This window comes from Peromyscus eremicus, chromosome X, assembly GCF_949786415.1.
Source record: "Peromyscus eremicus chromosome X, PerEre_H2_v1, whole genome shotgun sequence".
Taxonomy (NCBI): Eukaryota; Metazoa; Chordata; class Mammalia; order Rodentia; family Cricetidae; genus Peromyscus; species Peromyscus eremicus.
Genome location: NC_081439.1, coordinates 37,783,624 through 37,802,994, shown reverse-complemented (window position 1 = coordinate 37,802,994; position 19,371 = coordinate 37,783,624). Strand labels below are relative to the sequence as shown.

The following is a 19,371-nucleotide window of genomic DNA, read 5'->3' as shown; positions in this document are numbered from 1 at the left end:
AAAAATTATACTGTTCTAGCAATCATTCCCTTCTGTCCCCATACACATACAACACCTGGCCAGAGGCAACCACTAATCCACTTTCAGTCTCTGTAGAATTCTCCATTGTGACTTTACAGATGAGTGGAATTTAAAAGTCTGTCTTGGCTGACTTCTTGGCCAGCTTCAGGGGCTTCTAGTTGCAAGCCCAACTGACAATTGTACTAGACCCAGACTCCTCCCATCCCTCATTTTAAACCAATCATTGAAGACTGAAAACTTCAAGCCTTCCCCAACTTTTTCTTAACCTGGTGTCTTACCTGTAGAATATTGTTACTTTTTATCCATCTGTTCTCATCTGTGAATTTTTTAAGGTAGTAAACAGCCTGGTACCTCTGGGTCTCCCAAGTACTTCAGATGTTAATCTTTCACCTTAAAATGACTTAGCTTGGCAAAACTGTCTTAAAGGGTAAGCTTAGGGTTTTCTTAAAATCTTAAAGCAACTTTTTGCCTTCAAATTATCTTGTAGGCTGTACACAGTGGCCCACATCTTTAATCATAGCAATTGGGAGGCAGAGGCAGGTAGATATCTGTGAGTTCTATGCCAGCCAGGTCTACATAGTGAGGTCTAGGATAGCCAGGATAACTCGGAGCTATTGATTCTCTTACTCTGTATCTCAAATACTGTCACGTCTGCTTTCAATATTCCTATTGTTTAAAAAATATTTATTCATTTTTTATGTGTGTATGTGTTCATTCATGTATGTTACTTGTGTGAAGGACTGAGGAAAAGTTTCAGGAATCAGGCCTCTCTTTCCATCCTTTTGGGTCCCAAGAATTGGACTCACATACTCAGATGTTTATCTTATTTTTTTTCTATCATTTATTCTAGGATAATTATTAGACCAATCTGGAAAATAATGCAACAGACACTGGATACATGATCACTTACATACATTAAAATACTCAGATCTGGAACTGGAAGTGGTGGTATACACAAATACACATACAGACAGATAGGTGATAGATGATAATGACGATGATGATGATAGATAGTTAGATAGACAGACAGATAGGCAAGAAAAATCTACACATATTATGATAATTAAAAATTTAAAAATTAAAAGTAAGCCAGGCAGTGGTGTGCATTCCTTTTATCCTAACACTCCAGAGACAGAGCCAGGCAGATTACTTTGAGTGGGAGACCAGCCTGGTCTACAGAGTAAGTTCCAGGACAGGCTCCAAAACTACATAAAGAAATCCTGTCTCGAAAAATCAAAATAAATAAATAAATACATAAATAAATAAATAAATTGAAAATAAAAAGGCAATTATATGTATTCTGTGGGAAAACTATAAATTATATTAAATGATGAGTTAGGTTCATACCAACAAATTGGTCATTTTAGATTTATTAAAATCCTTAGATGATCTTTTAATTGCTTTGATTTTAATTACTTACAGCCATGATATGTCTTACCTGCGGTGCTGTATATCAGTGTCATCATCCGATTCAATAATTATAACAGTGGGTTGAATTTCAACAGGATGTTTCTGAAGAAAAATTAGCATATTGGTTTCCATTGTTGTCATCATCATTTTGGCATTTATTTGAGTCAAACCTATATAGCCTTGTGCAGAGTAGAGCTATACCTTCTCCCAGCCCCCTAATTGTCATTTAAATGTATCTGTATACTAAAAATTCCCTGACATTTATCACATACATTACATATTCAAGATACAACTGATCCACATGTTAGTGTGAGGAAGACACTGGGTTTACAGGTATGAAAACAAGGTATACACATACAATGGTTTAGCCCAACACTAGTAGATCCAGAAGATGAATTTCACTTCGACTCAAGTTCTCACTGTTTTATACCATCATACTGTACGGACTGTTTGGAACACTATCCCTCTGTTCTCTTGAGATATGTATTCCAAAATATCCACTGATATAGAAACAATATCCTAGAGGCCCAGAAAGAAAAACTGGAGGAAATCACAAAAAACTTCCTGGTGTCGTGATGGAGACTAGTGGAATATGAGTGAACCAAGAAAGATTTGTTTTCTCTTTCTCAGAAAAACAAATAGACCTTGAGGCTGAGTCCTACATATTAGAAGATGGTATTCTCATGTCAGATAATGGAATTCAGGTCCTAGAGGGTTAGTACAAAGGAAGAATGAGTGAGGCAATCAAATCAGACCAACTTCCTTCAGTTTTTCCCTCTATACCACTTTCCTTACTATCTTCAATATAGAGAAGTGGTTTATTCTAAAATTGAATGTAGGAACCATCTACTCTGCCATCACAATATTAACATGGTCCACAGGCCAAACGGAGCTCCTCATCTGGGCCACCAATACTGCACAGTCTACAATTTTCTAGTCCTGTCTGTATCTGCTGATAGTGCCTCCATTCATCCCAAATCCTGGAATTTACACCCCCATGACCACAATCAGTCCAGACCTACCATCCTCATCTGGTTAGCTCCATTCCTGTTTCTTTATGCTTCATGATTTACCTATAAAGCAGCCTGGTGTTTTCAGTCCATATCATACTACCCCTCTGCGTTCTAGTGTATTTAACATAAATTTCATATGTATTTGTACAGATAGTGAAGTTCTGTACACTCTGTTCCCTGCCTGCCTCCACTATCCCCTTACCATTTTCCCCTTATTTGAGTCACATAACCATTTTTTTCCTTCAAACTCTCCAAACTAGGGCCAAGGCACTCTCTACAGATTGCCTTTTTAAAAATAATTCTTGGCGTCCTGTACTCCAAACACAAATCACCAGAGATACTCTACCAACTCCCATCCCTATGACATTTTTCATCAATGCTTTGTTTATTGTCTGCCTCTATGTATTCCCCTGGCACTTACCACAACATCTGGGACATGAAAAGTGTCCCATGTTATTGAAAGAATAAACTACAGAAATTTCAACCTATCACTTGGATTCTAAAAACTAGCTTTTCCTTTGAGAGGTAAAAAACCTTTACAATCAACTACCTAAGAGGAAAAAACAGAGCTGCTGTTACATGGAAATTCACTTACTAACAGAAACATACAAGTTGTTCTTTCTTTACTGAGTATTGAATGTTTGTGCACTGATGTCCATAGGCTGAAAGTGAAAATGATCTGCCCTTTAAAGTGTGAGAAACAGACAGCATACTCACTGATTCAGGCTTTGTACGAAGAACTGAAATGGTTCCCACAAGATAGTACTGCTGATCCCATAACATCGTTGGAGTTGATGATTGAATGATTCTGCTATTTGGACCATAGTTTCCAAAAAAGGCAAATGACTCTAAGGTTGATAGACACAATGGCAATTAAATTAAAATACATACTAGATAAGCAAGGATGCAGACAATTGCTACATCACAATGCTATTTATCATCCCTTTGGCATTTTTCAAGATTCTGAGCCATTCTGAGCTCCCTAGATGGTCACCACCAAAATATGAGACACTCATACTGAAAATCAAACGTGAATTTGAGCTGATGTCTATCTTTTGCTGTTGCCCTATGTATTGTGGTAGTCTCTGAAAGAAATATGGTGTGTGTGTTTGTGTAAGTATAAATGTACATGCACCTATCCAAGTGTTTTTAAAAGATACTTCAACTTTAACTTCCAAGGAACATGAGAAATGTCTTAACAAGCATTTGGGTACCAAAAGCATAAAATATAGTTTACCTCTGATTACGTTAGATGTTTTATGGCTCCAAAGCAGTTAATTTTAATTATGTACGTTGATTTATCAGCTTATACTTCCTTAAATCTCAAAAATTATACACTAGACTCCATAGTACACATTACACAATTGACAAACTTCTTTTCCTATATTAGTGTACAGAACTTTAGTGTTTATATTTTATATATTTGTCTTTGATAGGATGTTAGAACTTTAGACCCCAGTTAATCCAATCTGTGGTATGATTTATAAACTACAAAATCCATTTGTAAGTTTGGGTATTCATGGGGTTCCCTTTAAGCTTGGCAGTGCATTAAACTTTAGGAATAAATTTTACATTTTATTTTGTTTTGTAAGAGGAGAAAGCCATTCTTTATCAATCTAATCCACCATGTTTCTCTATGACTCCAAGTTATGAATTTTTCTATTATTTTTTGATGCCTAATAGGTGTAGCCAGAAATTGTCAGTGTAGAGGTATCAAAGATTTTGTAAATACTAATAATACAAGAACATGTATGCTATCAATTAGGAATACACCACTCTTGAACATTATTTAAAAATCATGGACTGGGGCTGGGTTGCTTACCATCATAAGAATCCTGCAGGTACAAGATGAATTTTACATACTCATATGTGTCCCTGCCTTTGTACATGTCCCTGTAACCATATGTATCCAGAGCATCCTTGCCGGCGTTTCCTTTTCTTACATAACAGCAAAATTCAATAAGGTTGCCAACTAAAGAGAGCAAGAAACAAATAAAGTTGTATAGTCAGAGGGTTTATTTAAGTCAATGAAAGTCTTCTTTAGTCAAAGCAACATTTTTTTGTTGGGGGAGGTTTTCTCCATCTAGACCTGGTTGTCCTCAAACTCTCTCTGTAGACCAGGCTGGCCTTGAATTCTCAGAGATATGCTTCTGCCTCCCGAGTGCTGGGATTAAAGGTGTGCACCACCACACCCTGCACAGGGCAACATTTTAAAGAACACAATTTTCTTTCCATGAATGATGGTACTCATAGGGCTATCATCTGTAGAATAGGGTACCAACCAGAATATAAGACACTGATATTTATATAGCACTACTGCAATGTGGTGACATTTTATTTGTGCTGAAATTTGGTGATATTTTAATCATATGTTAATAAATAAAGTTTGCCTGAGATCAGAGTTCATAGCCAGCCATAAATAAAAGTCAGGTGGTAGTACATGCCCTTAATCTGATCACATGGCAGGCAGAGTCTCTGTGAGTTCAAGGACACAGCCGAGTGTGGTGACACACTCCTTTAATCCCAGTGCCAACCATAGAGACCTAGAGGTCTGTACAGACAGGCAGTGAGGAGAAAGTGAGGTAGCTGGGCTAAGAGCAAATGAGAAGTCAGAACAATAAGGCAATAAAGGCTCAGGTTAGACAGAAAGAAGCAGGTTCTCGGGTAGCTACAGTGGCATGGTGAGCTAAGTTTAGTTGGTGGCTATTCCTATTTCTCTGATCTCTATGGCTTTCACTCCTGTATTTGGCTCTGTGTATCTTATTTAATAAGACTGTTTAGAAATTTGTCTACACTGCAATTAGAGAAATACTGCTGTAATCAGGATTTAGGGTAAAGAAAAAGACAGGGCTGGGAATGACTTTTCAATAAAGAATTTTTTATTAGTTCTTTGAGAATTTCATATATGCATGTGGTATATTTTGATCATGTTCATGTCCCACTCCCACCAGCTCCTACTAGATCCAGTTCCATATCCCCACTAATTCCTTCCAAACTTTGGGCCCAAAAAACCACATAATTCCAATTTGTGCTGCTCATACACTTCTGAATGCAAACATTCACTACAGAAGTGGTCCTTAACACATGGGCTGTAACTCCTTTGGGGGACAAATGACCCTTTCATGGGGGTCATCTAAGATCATCAGAAAATACAGACATTTATAATACAATTCATAACAGTAGCAAAATTAGAGTTATGAAGTAGCAATGAAAATAATTTTATAGTTGGGGTCACCATGACATGAGCAAATGTATTAAAGGATCACAGAATTAGGAAGATTGAGAAACACTGTACTAGATCATGGTCAGCCTGCCAGGGGCCAAACCTTGAAGAAAACCCACTTACCTCTCCCAGTATGCATCAACTGTCACTAGCTCCTCATCTGAGGGTGAGGGTGCATGAGCTCCTCCCCACTCCCCCACAGGAGAAAATTTTTTTAAATATTAGAAACGAAGTGTTTGATATGATAAGCTATAATCTTAAATGAATATATGATCAGCAGCTACAGTGACTAATCATTTTTTCAAAAAATTACTAAGTGTTAAGAGAGCAAGAAATTATTCAGCTGAGTGTTGCTTGTCACTCAAAACCTCAAAATTAAATTAAAACAAAATAAAACCATGTAAACATACCTGACTTTGCCAAAGGAAGATTAAGAATGACCTTCTGAGATATTTCTTCTTTTTCCTCATCAAGAAGAATATTTAATAAAGTCTTCCCCACAATATCTTCCTGGAGAGAAGGAGAGAGAACAGATTTTGCTTTCTATACAAATACTATTAGTCTGTCCTGTCTCCTTATCACCAGTGAATTTAGCTCTACCCTTGACCATTTATGGCTGTATTTACTGTGCTTCAGTCAGTTTTTATTACCTTACAGCAGTTATTCCTTGCTACAATCTATTCTGGATACAGTTTTTCTTTACATTATTTCCCTCAGACAGTTGAAGTCTTCCCTAGCCATCTCAGAGATGACCGATGTTAATTATCAGCATGTGTTCTTTCCCTCTGTGCTATGTGCCTGGAAAAATCTCAGCTCTTTGTCCATAGTGTCCAAGAAACTGAATGTGATGGGAAACCCCCACACTTTCTCACTCTTCAATGTGAATCCTTTCTCTTTTGTACCTTCCTCACACTTGTTCCAAAGCCCTCTCTACATTTTAATCTGGCCTTGTTCATTTTGGTGGGGAAAGCTCAATCCCCAGTACCATAAAGAAATACTTATTTTTTCAATAAAAATGTTTTCATTTTTATAAATATACAATTCAAATACCCAAACTAATTTATCTCTGATTAATCTGGACTTTCATTGATTTTCACATCCAACAAATGATTAAACAATTACCTCACAGACACTGTCTAAATATATACACACACTACAGCTTCATTATTCCCTGCAAGATGAAGAATTATTTTCCATTTTACTCATGATTATTGTTCTTTTTATTGCACCACAACTGTCTCAAATCCAACTTATACTCATCCTACTAAATGTGCTATGGAACATTCTTACTTATAGACATTACATATGAAGTAATTAATGTTTCTGCAGGGAGTAAACATTACCGAGGATGAACACTACATGAATTATAATTTTCAGGAGTACAATAAGAATAAAGTATGTCTATGCATACAAAATGTGCTAATGAGCTAGAAGTAGATTCATACTTGTAATTGCAGGACTCAGGACACTAAGGCAAGTGGTGGGAGCGCAAACTTGTATAGTTACTTTGGAAATCAGTATGGTGGTTTCTTAGAAAATTGGGAATCAATTTTCCTCAATACCCAGCTATACCACTCTTGGGCATATCCCCAAGGAATGCTCAATCATATCACAAGGACACTTGCTCAACTATGTTCACAGCAGCATTATTCATAATAGCCAGAACGTGAAAACAACCTAGATGCCCCTCAACCAAAGAGTGGATAAAGAAAATGTGGTACATACGCACAATGAAGTACTACTCAGCAGTAAAAATCAATGACACCATGAAATTAGCAGGCAAATGGATGGAACTAAAAAATATCATGCTGAGAGAGGTAACCCAGACTCAGAAGGTATGTACTCACTCATAAGTGGATATTAGATGCAAAGCAAAGTATAACCAGACTGTATGTTAACTATTAAACTTACAAAAAAATGAGAATTTCTAAATGATACACACGACAAATATGATGTGAAATATAAAACAAGTGGTGTCACTTACACTTGCGTTAGTAGAAGAAATGGGGATATCATCATAAAAAATCAGAGAGTTGGAGATTAACTCAGTAGGAGTTATACTCACCTAGCATGGACAAGGCCTTGCTTTCAATTGCTGTTAACACACACACACACACACACACACACACACACACACACACACACACACACAATCCCTGCTAGATACGTGCTGGTTAATACCTGTAACCCCAGCATTTTAGAGGCAAGGTAGAATGATCATCATGAGTTCAAGGCCAACCTGGGCTGCAATAAGAGTTATGATCAATCACCAACTAAAACAGTGGACATTAGCAATCACACCATTGACCCATGTGCAAGTGTGTGCATACAAATACATGGAAATCGGGAGGAGAGTGAGGAAGGGAGGGGGGAGAGAATAAAGAGACAAAGACTAGACTCATCTTACTTTTTTTATCTCTGGCACTCAGTCTTCTCATTATACAGGGCAGAAAGTTCAAGGTACTTAAGGTTTATGAGGCAAGAAATAACAGCAACATAAATGAGAAGGTTTTTAAAGAGAAATTTGAATAGCTATTTCAACACATTCTGTTTAACAGTTTTGTCTCAGTCATTCCACAAGAAGAAAGGAATTTATCCTGCTCAGTGTTATTTGCTGAGAATCTTGGCAAGAAACATGTTTTCTTTTCACAGTACACATACATCAGAAAAGCGGATAAGGCCCAGGGAGGGTAAGAATCTCTGCAGGAGCCCCAGGTTGGAAATAGAGACCAATGTTCTTCAATGCCATGAGCTCCTTCTAAACTTCTAAAGCCTGAGAAACTCTTCCCGTGATGAACTTTATGTATGGAAAGGTCTGTTTCCTTAGGGATTACCCAGGAGAATGACTCTGTGTAACTTCTCAGATTTTAATTGATTATGAAAAATGTATAACAATTAGATTTAGTGAAAAGGCACATAAAATAAGAAAATAGTGCTTCAGGTATACTTTCTCAACCCTATGTGATAAACATAACACAATTTCATTCCCTTTTAGTGTTTATATAAAAATATTTTTATTTATGCATTTTAGACATTGAATCCCAAGCTGGTCTCAAATTTATAGCGTAGACATAAATGACTAAAATTCTTACCTTCCAGTCTTCATCTCTCAGTTTATGTGGTGCTGGGTTCAAAACCAGAGCCTTGTGTATGGTGGGCAAGCACTGTACTAAGCTGAATTCTCAGTTTTATACTGTTATTTTTATTCACGTAAGTCTCAGGTAATCAAGTACATATTCTTTAAGGCCTCTCCTTCAAAACACATACCCAGATACTTTACCTTATGTAGCATGTGTGTGCATATGTGTATATGTATATGTGTGTGTGCATGTGTGTATATGTGTGTGCATGCATGTGCATATGTGTGTGTAAGTGTTTTACCACATATGGTAAAGGACATAAAATTTCTGGACAAATTACCTAAAACAATCAGAATAATATTATTGCTAGCACTCTCAGTATAAGAAATCCTCATATAATAGGAAGAAGTAACTAATTTCAGCTAATCATGAATTTCATTTAATTAATTAGGAAAAAAAGTGAACAATATTGGAGTTTGCTGTAGAATAGTTTCTAATCTACTTTCAATATAACTCTAGTATATCTGTTAAACTTTATTGATTCCCATGCTTCAAGCCCAAGTGCTATAGCTCTCTGGTTCATAAAGCAACTTTGTGTAATGTGGAATATACAGTGAAAACCACTCATATATGAATAACACCACCACCAAATGACACAGACTTTATTGAGGAAGATTGTTCCATTACCTTTTCTTATACTTTCTCATTCTCACTGACCCTTTTCCTCCTTGCAGCTAACCCCTTCCAATTCTATTATCACGTCTTGGAGGGGGGATCTCATGAAACCCTACCTCTCCCTGGGAATTTACAGTTAGTTAACAGTAATTAAAGGCCCTATTCCTCCCTGATGGTTTACAGATAGTTAACAGTAGCTAAGGGGAGGAACTTCATGAGACCCCACCTCTCTCCCTGAGAATTAGTAAACAGTTAGTAGTAGCTAAAAAAATATTTAAAAATTAAAAATGAACCTTAAAACATTAATAGTATGTACAACAACTTAGTAGTTATCATATATTTTACAAAAAGAGAGGTAGGCAGGAGAGATAGATTGGCTATTAAAAGCACTTGTTACTCTTGATAGGACCTGGATTCAGTTCCTGGCACCCACATAACAGCTCACAACTGTCTGAGATTAGAATTCTAAGGGAGCAATGCCCTCTTCTGTCCTCCACAGCAACCAGGCATAGATTTGGTGCAGACATACATTCAGGCAAAATGTTTATACACATAAAAATAAAGAAATATATCTAAGATTTTTAAAATAAATTAAATGAGAAATTAAGATACAGAAAAATTAGACCTACGATAGATGCCATAATTAAATAGGCATAGTTGGACATCAATGAATTATACAAAGCAAAAATGAAAACCCCACAAACAGCAAACCAGAACGACCCTTTTCCCCAAAAGCTGGAAAAACTTACTGGTCGATGGCCAAGAAGAGGTGACACATTCTGCGATATAAAAACAATTTTTCCATCTATGTTCAGTACAATTGAAATGCTTTCAAATGACTAGTAAAGAGAATAATAACATAATCAAATAGTGCAACAATAATAAAATGATAGCTTTATGTATACATTTATAAATAATTCTAACAGAATACTGAAAATGTATATTACTTACATATCTATAAAGTAGGCACATACTTAATTAAAAAATCTGTTATTCTGCCTCCTACACAGAATCTACTTAATCTTATGCATGAGATATTTATCAAATGACGTGTCACTTAGACAAACAAATTTCAATGTACACACAACTAACACTAAACTCTCTAGCACAAGCTAGCAAGGTTCAATTCTGTGTCTAGACTGTCACAATTTAAGCATGTTTAATTTTTTAATGCTAGGAATTTTTAAGGGCACTTTCATTTGTGCTTATTCTAGCTATCTACTTATAAAGATGGTTACTGCCATCACTTTTCTTCTGTGTAATGGATTTAATATGCAGACAAATACTTCCTTGTAAATAACATTTAAAATGATTTTTTAATGTATAAAAATGTTTTCATGCTTGATTCTATAAATTTCATTAGGACTGCTTATAGGAGCATGGATGAGGGGTTCCGTATAGGTGTTTGAGTACATTTTCAGTGGCTACAGCCAGAATAAAATGTCTTTTGTTCCCTTAGCAACCATTAATTGCATAGAGACCCTTAGGAAGAGCTGAGGACTCATGATCTGCTCTCCTGTTAACTATTAATGCTCAGGGTAGGGTGTGGTGTCATGAAATCCTTTTCCACCAAGTTATGATAGTAGAAGGGTAGAATGGCTGGGAGGAGGAAAGCGATCAGTGAGAAGGGGAAGGAACAATAGAGGGTAATGGGATGCAAATTTGATCAAAATAATTATATAAATGTATGAAAATGTCATAGTGAAACTGACTATTACATGAAATTTGTGTATGCTAATAAAATAATGAACTTGCTTTCAATACTAGGACCAAGCTCATAGTAAAGTAAGGGAAACAACATATCACAGACTAACATGAATGTAGGCACTAGGACATGAAGGAATGTTAGAGACTTGGGAAACCTGTCCATCACAGATGACTTAGAGCTTGGGATTAAAGCAAAGGTGTGTTAACAGATAGTACAAGAAGTCAGAAACCATGATGTGAAGCCAGGTTTCCAAAAAGGTGACATCTAGAGCATGGGAAATGCCAAAAGATTGTACAAAGGAGATGTGGACATGTGTGTGCCTGCCACAGTTTCAATTCTAAGAAGAGGGCAACTAAAGATGGGCTGCCTTAGGAAGAATTAATCAGATGTCCACATTAACTTTAATAGAGCTACCTACAATCCAGATACTGCATGTGTGATCTTTAACAACTCCAATCTAATATGTCACTCAAAGCAGTCCTTAGCCCTGTTCTGCAATAAAATGATTATTTTAAGAAACAGGCTCACAGAATTCATGCAGACAGATAGTTACAAATAAAAGATCTCGTAGCAAAAACAAAATAGCAAGCACAGGGAAGGGCAATCTATTATAAAGGAAGAGTGTATAGAAACAGTAGAATGCAGAATGAAATAAAAAAATGGAGTTTTAAGACACGAAAAGAGTGCTAGATGTAGGAACATAGATAACAAGGATTTAAAAAAATTGAGTGAACCCGAGATTTTAAACAGATCAGAGATGTGAACATAAGCAAAGGGTCTTCAAATGAAATTATCATAAAAATATCAATTCAGGAGCTGAGATTATAGTTCAGTGGCAAAACACTTCCTTTGCATGTATGGGGCCCTGGGTTCTATCTTCAGCATAAAGGGAAAGAAAACATCAAAGTAGAGGTTAAATTGCACGGTAAAACACAACTGGATAGCTTGGGCATTTGATTATGTTCGTAGAGTACTGGCCAGATGCTCAAGACCCTGGTACCCAAGCCCAGTGACAAAAATCAAAAGCAAACACAAGTGGAAAGGAACTAGAACTGAAGACAAGACTCTGACTACAAGCTTTGAGAAGATTGTGAAGAAATGTGAATCCCTGTGTATTGTCACTGAGAGGTTAAAATGAAGAAGCTGTAGAAAACTATATGGCCAGTCCTCAAAATATTAGAGGACACCATAGACTGTAGTGTTTCTACTTCTGGACAAACAGAAGAAAGAGTTGAAAGCAGAGCCTCAAATGGCTGTGTTGGATCTCTGTGAGTTCAAAGCCACACTGGAAATAGTCAGGCATGGTGACACATGCCTTTAATCCCAGGAAATGACACCAGGAAGCAGAAAGGTATAAAAGGTGTGAAAACCAGGAACTAAAGTCTGTTAAGCTTTTAGGCTTTTGAGCAGCAGTTCAGCTGAGATCCATTCAGATGAGGACACAGAGGCTTCCAGTCTGAGGAAATGAAATCAGCTGAGGAATTGGCAAGGCGAGGTTCGCTGTGGCTGGTTCTGTTTCTCTGATCTTTCATCAGTCACCCCAATACCTGGCTCCAGGTTTGTTTTTATTAATAAGAACTTTGAAGATTCATGCGACAGGATATGGTCAATCCTCCAAGCATTCATGTATTAGAAGCTTGGTCCTCATTGTACAATGGGATAGCCGATAAAGTCTTTAAGAGGAGAGTAGTGTGAGGACACTGAGGAAACTGCCTTCATTAGTAATTGAGTTCTTATGAGACTGTGATTGATTCCTAACAGGTGTTTGTTACAGAAGAAGACTGATGATTCCTCCCCACGATCTGGCTTTCTGTCTTACACTATAATTGTTTCTTCTCATACGTGAAGCCAGTTCCACTGTGAAACCATCTCACAAATGATTCAGCCAATAGTCCATTAAAAGAGGACACAGTTTTCAACTTGCAGCTAAATAAGCCTCATTTCTTAGAAGACAGCTATGCTCACCACTACACTACCAATGCGACATCAAGCTTCTTGTCTTTATATACTTCTTCAACTCAACTATTTGATTTAGCTACAGAGAAGTATTAACACATATTTCAAGCAACTGACAGATAAAAGGCTCTGCAAAATGTCATATGACATGTAAGTGACTATTATTCAGCCTTCAGAGAGAATTCTGTCACCAGCTACAACATGAATGGATCGCATAAATATTTTAGTGGGAGAAATAAGCCACTCAGGAAAAGAAGAACGTAAGGTTCTATTTTATGACATAAATAAATCTCTAAAATAATCAAATTTAGCCGGGCGGTGGTGGCGCACGCCTTTAATCCCAGCACTCTATGAGTTCAAGGCCAGCCTGGGCTACCAAGTGAGTTCCAGGAAAGGCGCAAAGCTACACAGAGAAACCCTGTCTCGAAAAACAAAAAACAAACAAACAAACAAAATCAAATTTATAAAGAGACAGAATGGAAGTGAAGAGCAAAATGTAAAGATACAATAGAGCCTTAAAAAAGAAAGTAAAAAAAAAATCAATTCTTTGAAAAGAACAATACTGGTAATAAACCTCTGATGAAGTGATTTGCAAAGTGAAAAGCACAATTTCATTAATTCTTCTTAAAAATATTTTTGTTTTATATGTATGAGTGGTTTGTTCCTGCATGTATGTCTGTGTACCACGTGTGTGTGTGTGGTGCCGAAAGAGGCCAGAAGACAGTGTCAGATCCCCTGAAACTGGAGTTACAGATAGTTATGAGCTGTCATGTGGGTGCTAGGAATCAAACTCAGATCCCCTGTAAGAGTAGCTAGTGCTCTTAACTGCTGATCTGTCTTTCTAGGCCCACAAACAATCTTAAGAACAACAAGTAGGTATCATAAAGAAGCTTCAGCCATAACAAATATAACTAGAAAATATTATCACCAATTTTATGCCAGTAAAATTGAAAGTGATGGGATTGGTAAATTCTTAGGTAATATAATTTACCAAAGATGACTCATGAAAAGTAGAAAATTTGAATAATAACATAATCATTAAAGAACTGAACCATTATATTCAAATATTCTATTAACTTATGTGGTTTGAAACTGGTCTGAGTGAATCATTAGCCAAAGATTCAGCTACCCTTTGAAAAGTGCTGTAGTAGCCGGGCGGTGGTGGTGCATGCCTTTAATCCCAGCACTCGGGAGGCAGAGGCAGGTGGATCTCTGTGAGTTCGAGGCCAGCCTGGGCTACAGAGTGAGTTCCAGGAAAGATACAAAGCTACACAGAGAAACCCTGTCTTGAAAAACCAATAAAAGAAAAGAAAAAAAAGAAAAGTGCTGTAGTGCATCTTACATTGTATGTGATTCACATGTAAAGTAAGCAATGAACAAAAACACCCTTACCCGAAGAACTGTCTTATGAAATTCTTCATAGGTATTGAAGACAGGAACTTCATTTTGGCCAAAGTTTTTTCTCATATTTAAAACTCCTTTTCAGAAAAGAAAGGAGAGGTGTTATGTTAAGATAATTAGCAGTCAATGTTATATTCCTCAAACTTATAATTTAGGAAAATATTTTATTATTTTGTGAATGTATGTTGGGGGCAAGTTCCATAGCTCATATGCAGAGATCAGAGACAACTTTTAGGAGTTGGTTATCTCCTTCCATCTTTATGTGGGTTCTGAGGATGGAACTCAAATCATCAGGCTTTCATGCCTTGTGCATTTAACCATTGAACCATCTTGCCAGACCAAAGTTATAATTAATATTATAAAAAGGACTCCAACTGTGGAGTACCAATTCTCATAAAGAAAGAAATGATGTAACTGAAAATTACCCAAGTTATTGGTTTCCTTTTGGTTCTATCAAAACTCAGGACCCATAATATCCCAAGTCAAGAACTATACATATACTCATACTACCAGTCCCTAGCTAAAAATTGGAATTCTACTCTTTTCATTTCTGGACAAAGGTCTTTCACTAGAGAATCTTCAGGCTTCAACAATTGTCCCTGTTTTGCTTCCCAATCTCCAGGTCTTCTCAGCGAGCAGCACACTTGATCTTGTCCTCTGTTCCTCCTCCTCACAGCCCTACCACCCCTCCTCCTTGATATGAATCAGCAAAGCAATTCAGCAACACAACCTCCTATCTCCATGCTTTGCATCAATAAGAATTACTTCCTCTATACACCAGAAAAAGAGAAAGACTCAGGGTATACCACTTTGTGCTGCATGATTCTGACTTTAGGGCAGGAGTCTCACAGCATGCCCTTGGTGAATATTCTGGGGGGAGAAATACCTCAAGTGTCTTCACTAAAGAGGCAATGAGAATAGGGTGTGTAGCTTCAGTGCAGTAAAATGAAGAGTGGTAGCAGCTATAGCCTTGTTGAAGAGTGTTGAAGAATTAATGCAGTGTGAGGGAGTGGACACGAGGCCTAACAAATATTAAGGGAAGTTTAACTACAGAGAGGGCATAGAAACAGAGAAACTCCTAGAGGAATAATGCGGTCAGGAAAATAGTTGTTTCACTTAAGATTAGGAGAGTTATAAGATTAGGAGAGTTAGACTATCTGCTTATTGGCATAAAGCCATCTAATGTCCTTAACTAAATGTGCCTGATGACATAATTTTCATCTTACAGGTCCACATAAATGGACATTACTATTTTCCATATATGCTTCTAGTAAGCTCCATTCTTGCATAAACCTCAAGAATATTTTATGCATTGAACATAAAACAAACAAACAAAAAACAAAACGAAACAAAGCCATGTGAATGGAGAGAAACAAACTGTGTAGCCAAAAGTACTTCAAGGTCTCCTCCAACCAATAATCTGTTCCCTAAGACACTTGAAGCATGGTGAGAGTTGTGATGCTCTCAATTCAGCAATGGCACATGGTAGAAACGAGCCTAAGTCAAACCTCTTATATTATAAGGTGAACAGGTAGAGGCAGAGGCAACAGTTGCCTGACGCCTTGCAGTTCGTGCTTGGAATCTCTGTCTAGAGGGTACATTTCCAAGCTTATCCATTATTTTCTGAAGTTTTTTCTGCAAATTGCAAAGATCCTCACGTATTTGCCTCTGCCTACAAATAAAGAACAGCATAATCAATAGAAAAGTAAAGAGTGAGCTTTATGAAAGGTAAGGATCAGGCAAATTTTTCATATGGTACCTCAATATGAGGACTAAGATCACGGAAAGATAGACCTTTGCATTAATTAAGCATCCACTGTATTCCTTACACAAAATAACTACTACAGCAGAATATGTCAGCAAATGGCCTTAATCCCAATACTCAGATGGGAAGGCAGGAGGACTGAGGATTTGAGGTAAATTTTGGGATAAGTCACATGAGCGAGGCTTTGAAATAAATAATAAATGAACAATAAAACAAATAAATCTAATTTCTATTTAAAACAATGAAATGAAGTTTGATGTTTTTGTCCTTGATGGTGAGGCTCTTAAAAGTGGAGACCAATCTATTTCTATGTCTCCTCAGCACAGTCCAACACCATGCCTGGAGCTGTAGTTTAGCAATTACTTAAAGTAAACCCAAATTAGCTTGAGTGTAATGGTTTTTGCTTTACATCTGTTTTCATCTACTTTAATAACAATAATTCAGACTAGGTGTTCCAATGCAATTGAGTCTGGAAGAATGTAAAACCCAAGAAAGAGACCAAAATTCTCCAGAGAGAGCCAGGCTTTCCTCAGAAAGTCTTTTTGGCTAGATTTGAAATAAAAACAGAGGGCAGAGCAGAAGGCTTTGCCATCTACAACAGATATGAATACTTACCTCTTCAATAATTGTTGCCGAGTTTGCCTCATTATTCAGTCAGGTACAGGTGGTCTCTAAAACAAAACCACACCAATATTTTGTCAAGTAATCATCTTTCTACAGTCTGTAGCATCTACCTGTGCTACATCTATCACCTATCACCTTTCTACCCTCTATTTATCTCATCTTCTCTCATCTACAATCTATCTTTGATATGTTCTCCCTCAACTATCTACCACCTATCTTTCTATCATCCATTGTCTACCATTCATTTTCTACATATAATTTTCCATTATCTATTATCTATCAACCTATTATCTAACTTCTATCATGTACTGTATTCCTATCATATATCTCCTATCATCTATTTGCTATCAAATCTGTCTAAACTCTATCATCTGTCTATATATGTATGTAAACCCATACTCTATTTTCTATCTGCTATGTATTTATCATATATGTACCTCTCATTTATCTATGTAGTACCTATGTTATGTCTACCATGTATCACTTATCTCCTACTGGCTGTATTTTATGCTATATACAACATCTGTCATGGATTTATACTTATCATCTAGTTTTCCATTATACTCAAGCTATCCTGTGTTTTCTCTTACTTCACATCAATAATCTATCCTCTTACTAACATGTATCTATCCTTCACTTATTATCTTTTATCATAGTATATCATGTACATATCCTGTGCTTACATTCATTTTATTATTATTATTATTATTATTATTATTATTATTATAGCTATCCTGTATCTAATTTCCATCTATCATGGATGAACTGCCTATATATACGGCATCCCTCTCAGATCTATCATCTTTCATCTATCATCCATCTTCTACTTATTCTAAGTCTTGGTTCCATCTATTAACTTCCATTTAACTACCATCTATTCTCTAGCTATACTTTATCTATCAACCATCATATGTCATCTAGCTACCAAGTGTCTATCTCCCAAATTTCTGCACTCTATCATACATATATCCTGTGTCTATATTTCATCTATCTATCTCTATTCTGTAGCTCTACTATGTCTCTCTACCTATATACCCACTAACTATCCTGTGACTATCTTTGTATCTGTCCTGTAGTTATGCTGTGTCTATCTTCTGTTGATGGAACACTCTACCTATCCTGATACTATCTCTATAAATGGATCATCTTTCCTCTAGCTATCCTGTCTATCTACTATCAATCATTTATCCTCTGACTAGCATATGTCTTCCATCTATCATTCATCTATCCTTTAGCTGTTCTGTGTCTATTTTCCATTCATCATTTTCTATCTGTGCATCATCTATCCCCCAAATACTCTGTGTCTGTCTAACATGTATCTAGCCTCTAGCTTTTGCATATCTTTCTTTCATCTATCAATCATTCATCATCAAGCTATCCTATGCCGATCTTCCTCTACCAACTCTCCTGTACCTCTCCTCTATCTATATTCCACTTGTAATATATCCTCTAGAATGTTTATGCCCATCTTCTATATACTTTTTTACATCTATATATCATATATGCTCAGGCTACCCTGTCTGTTCTCATTATACCAACTTTACACTAGCTATCCTGTAACTATCATCCATCACCTATATTCTAGCTGTACTATGTTTTTCAGTTGTCATTTTCCTTTAACTACCCTGTGTCAATCTACCAACTATCTATCATCTATCCCTTAGCCATCCTCTATCATATATCTAGCCACATTTCATCTCTCTTCTTTCTTCTGCATCCCCTTGCTTCAATTCATCACCTATTCTTTATCTTAGTTCTTCATTTTCTATTATCTATACATTACCATCTATTGTCTATAATCTACCATCATTTTTGTATCAGTAACTGATAATTTATCACCTATCAATCATTTGCCATCCTTCATGTGTTTCAGTACCATTTAAACCTCATGATAATACTTGTCAGTATTTAAAAATACAGCCAGTCTGGTCCTATATGCCAATGTATGGCATAAGGGTATTAGAGATATGAACTGTGCTATAAATTGTATTACTTGAGAAAATGAGAGGCATTTTATAAAGATCAAGTTAGACAACTAAGGTTAAAGACCACAGATAGGTATGTACTTGACTACATGAATTCAGACTAAACTATAAACTGATATAACTGAAATATGAAATTATCAAATCCAGTTTACAGTTGGTGAGTTCACCATCCCTGTCTCAATGATAGATACAACATTAAACATAAAATAACTCAAGATTTTCAACTTACAGCACAGCACCAGCTGACTTGACCTTATCTCACCACCTACTTGAAGTCAACTGCTCTTATGTTTACTGTATCCAGGCAACCACAGAATGCACACTGCCTATGTGATTGGTTGAGATCGTAAGACCCATCGACTCTGATTGGCCAAAGGCTGTGATTGGACAAAACTCAAATTTAAATGACTCTGGTTTCTGTTAAGAGCAGGACTGTGATTGGTCTAAAAATACCAAATTCAATTACTATGATTGGTCCTAAGTGTCATTCATCTTTGATGAATGATTGGA

General features: G+C 36.5%; 1 protein-coding gene across 1 annotated transcript in view; it reads right to left on the bottom strand.

Moving 5' to 3' along the window:
- Nucleotides 1–19,371, bottom strand: part of LOC131900004 (uncharacterized) — a 36,050-nt gene that overhangs the window by 12,138 nt on the left and 4,541 nt on the right. The window contains exons 3-10 of the mRNA XM_059251463.1: nt 16,868–16,923; nt 15,996–16,159; nt 14,479–14,564; nt 10,172–10,261; nt 6,078–6,177; nt 4,267–4,416; nt 3,162–3,292; nt 1,460–1,533 (exon numbers count right to left, since the gene is read on the bottom strand). Coding sequence (XP_059107446.1) covers nt 1,460–1,533; nt 3,162–3,292; nt 4,267–4,416; nt 6,078–6,177; nt 10,172–10,261; nt 14,479–14,564; nt 15,996–16,159; nt 16,868–16,899 — 827 coding nt within the window. The 5' untranslated portion in view covers nt 16,900–16,923. The remainder of the gene's footprint in view (nt 1–1,459; nt 1,534–3,161; nt 3,293–4,266; nt 4,417–6,077; nt 6,178–10,171; nt 10,262–14,478; nt 14,565–15,995; nt 16,160–16,867; nt 16,924–19,371) is intronic.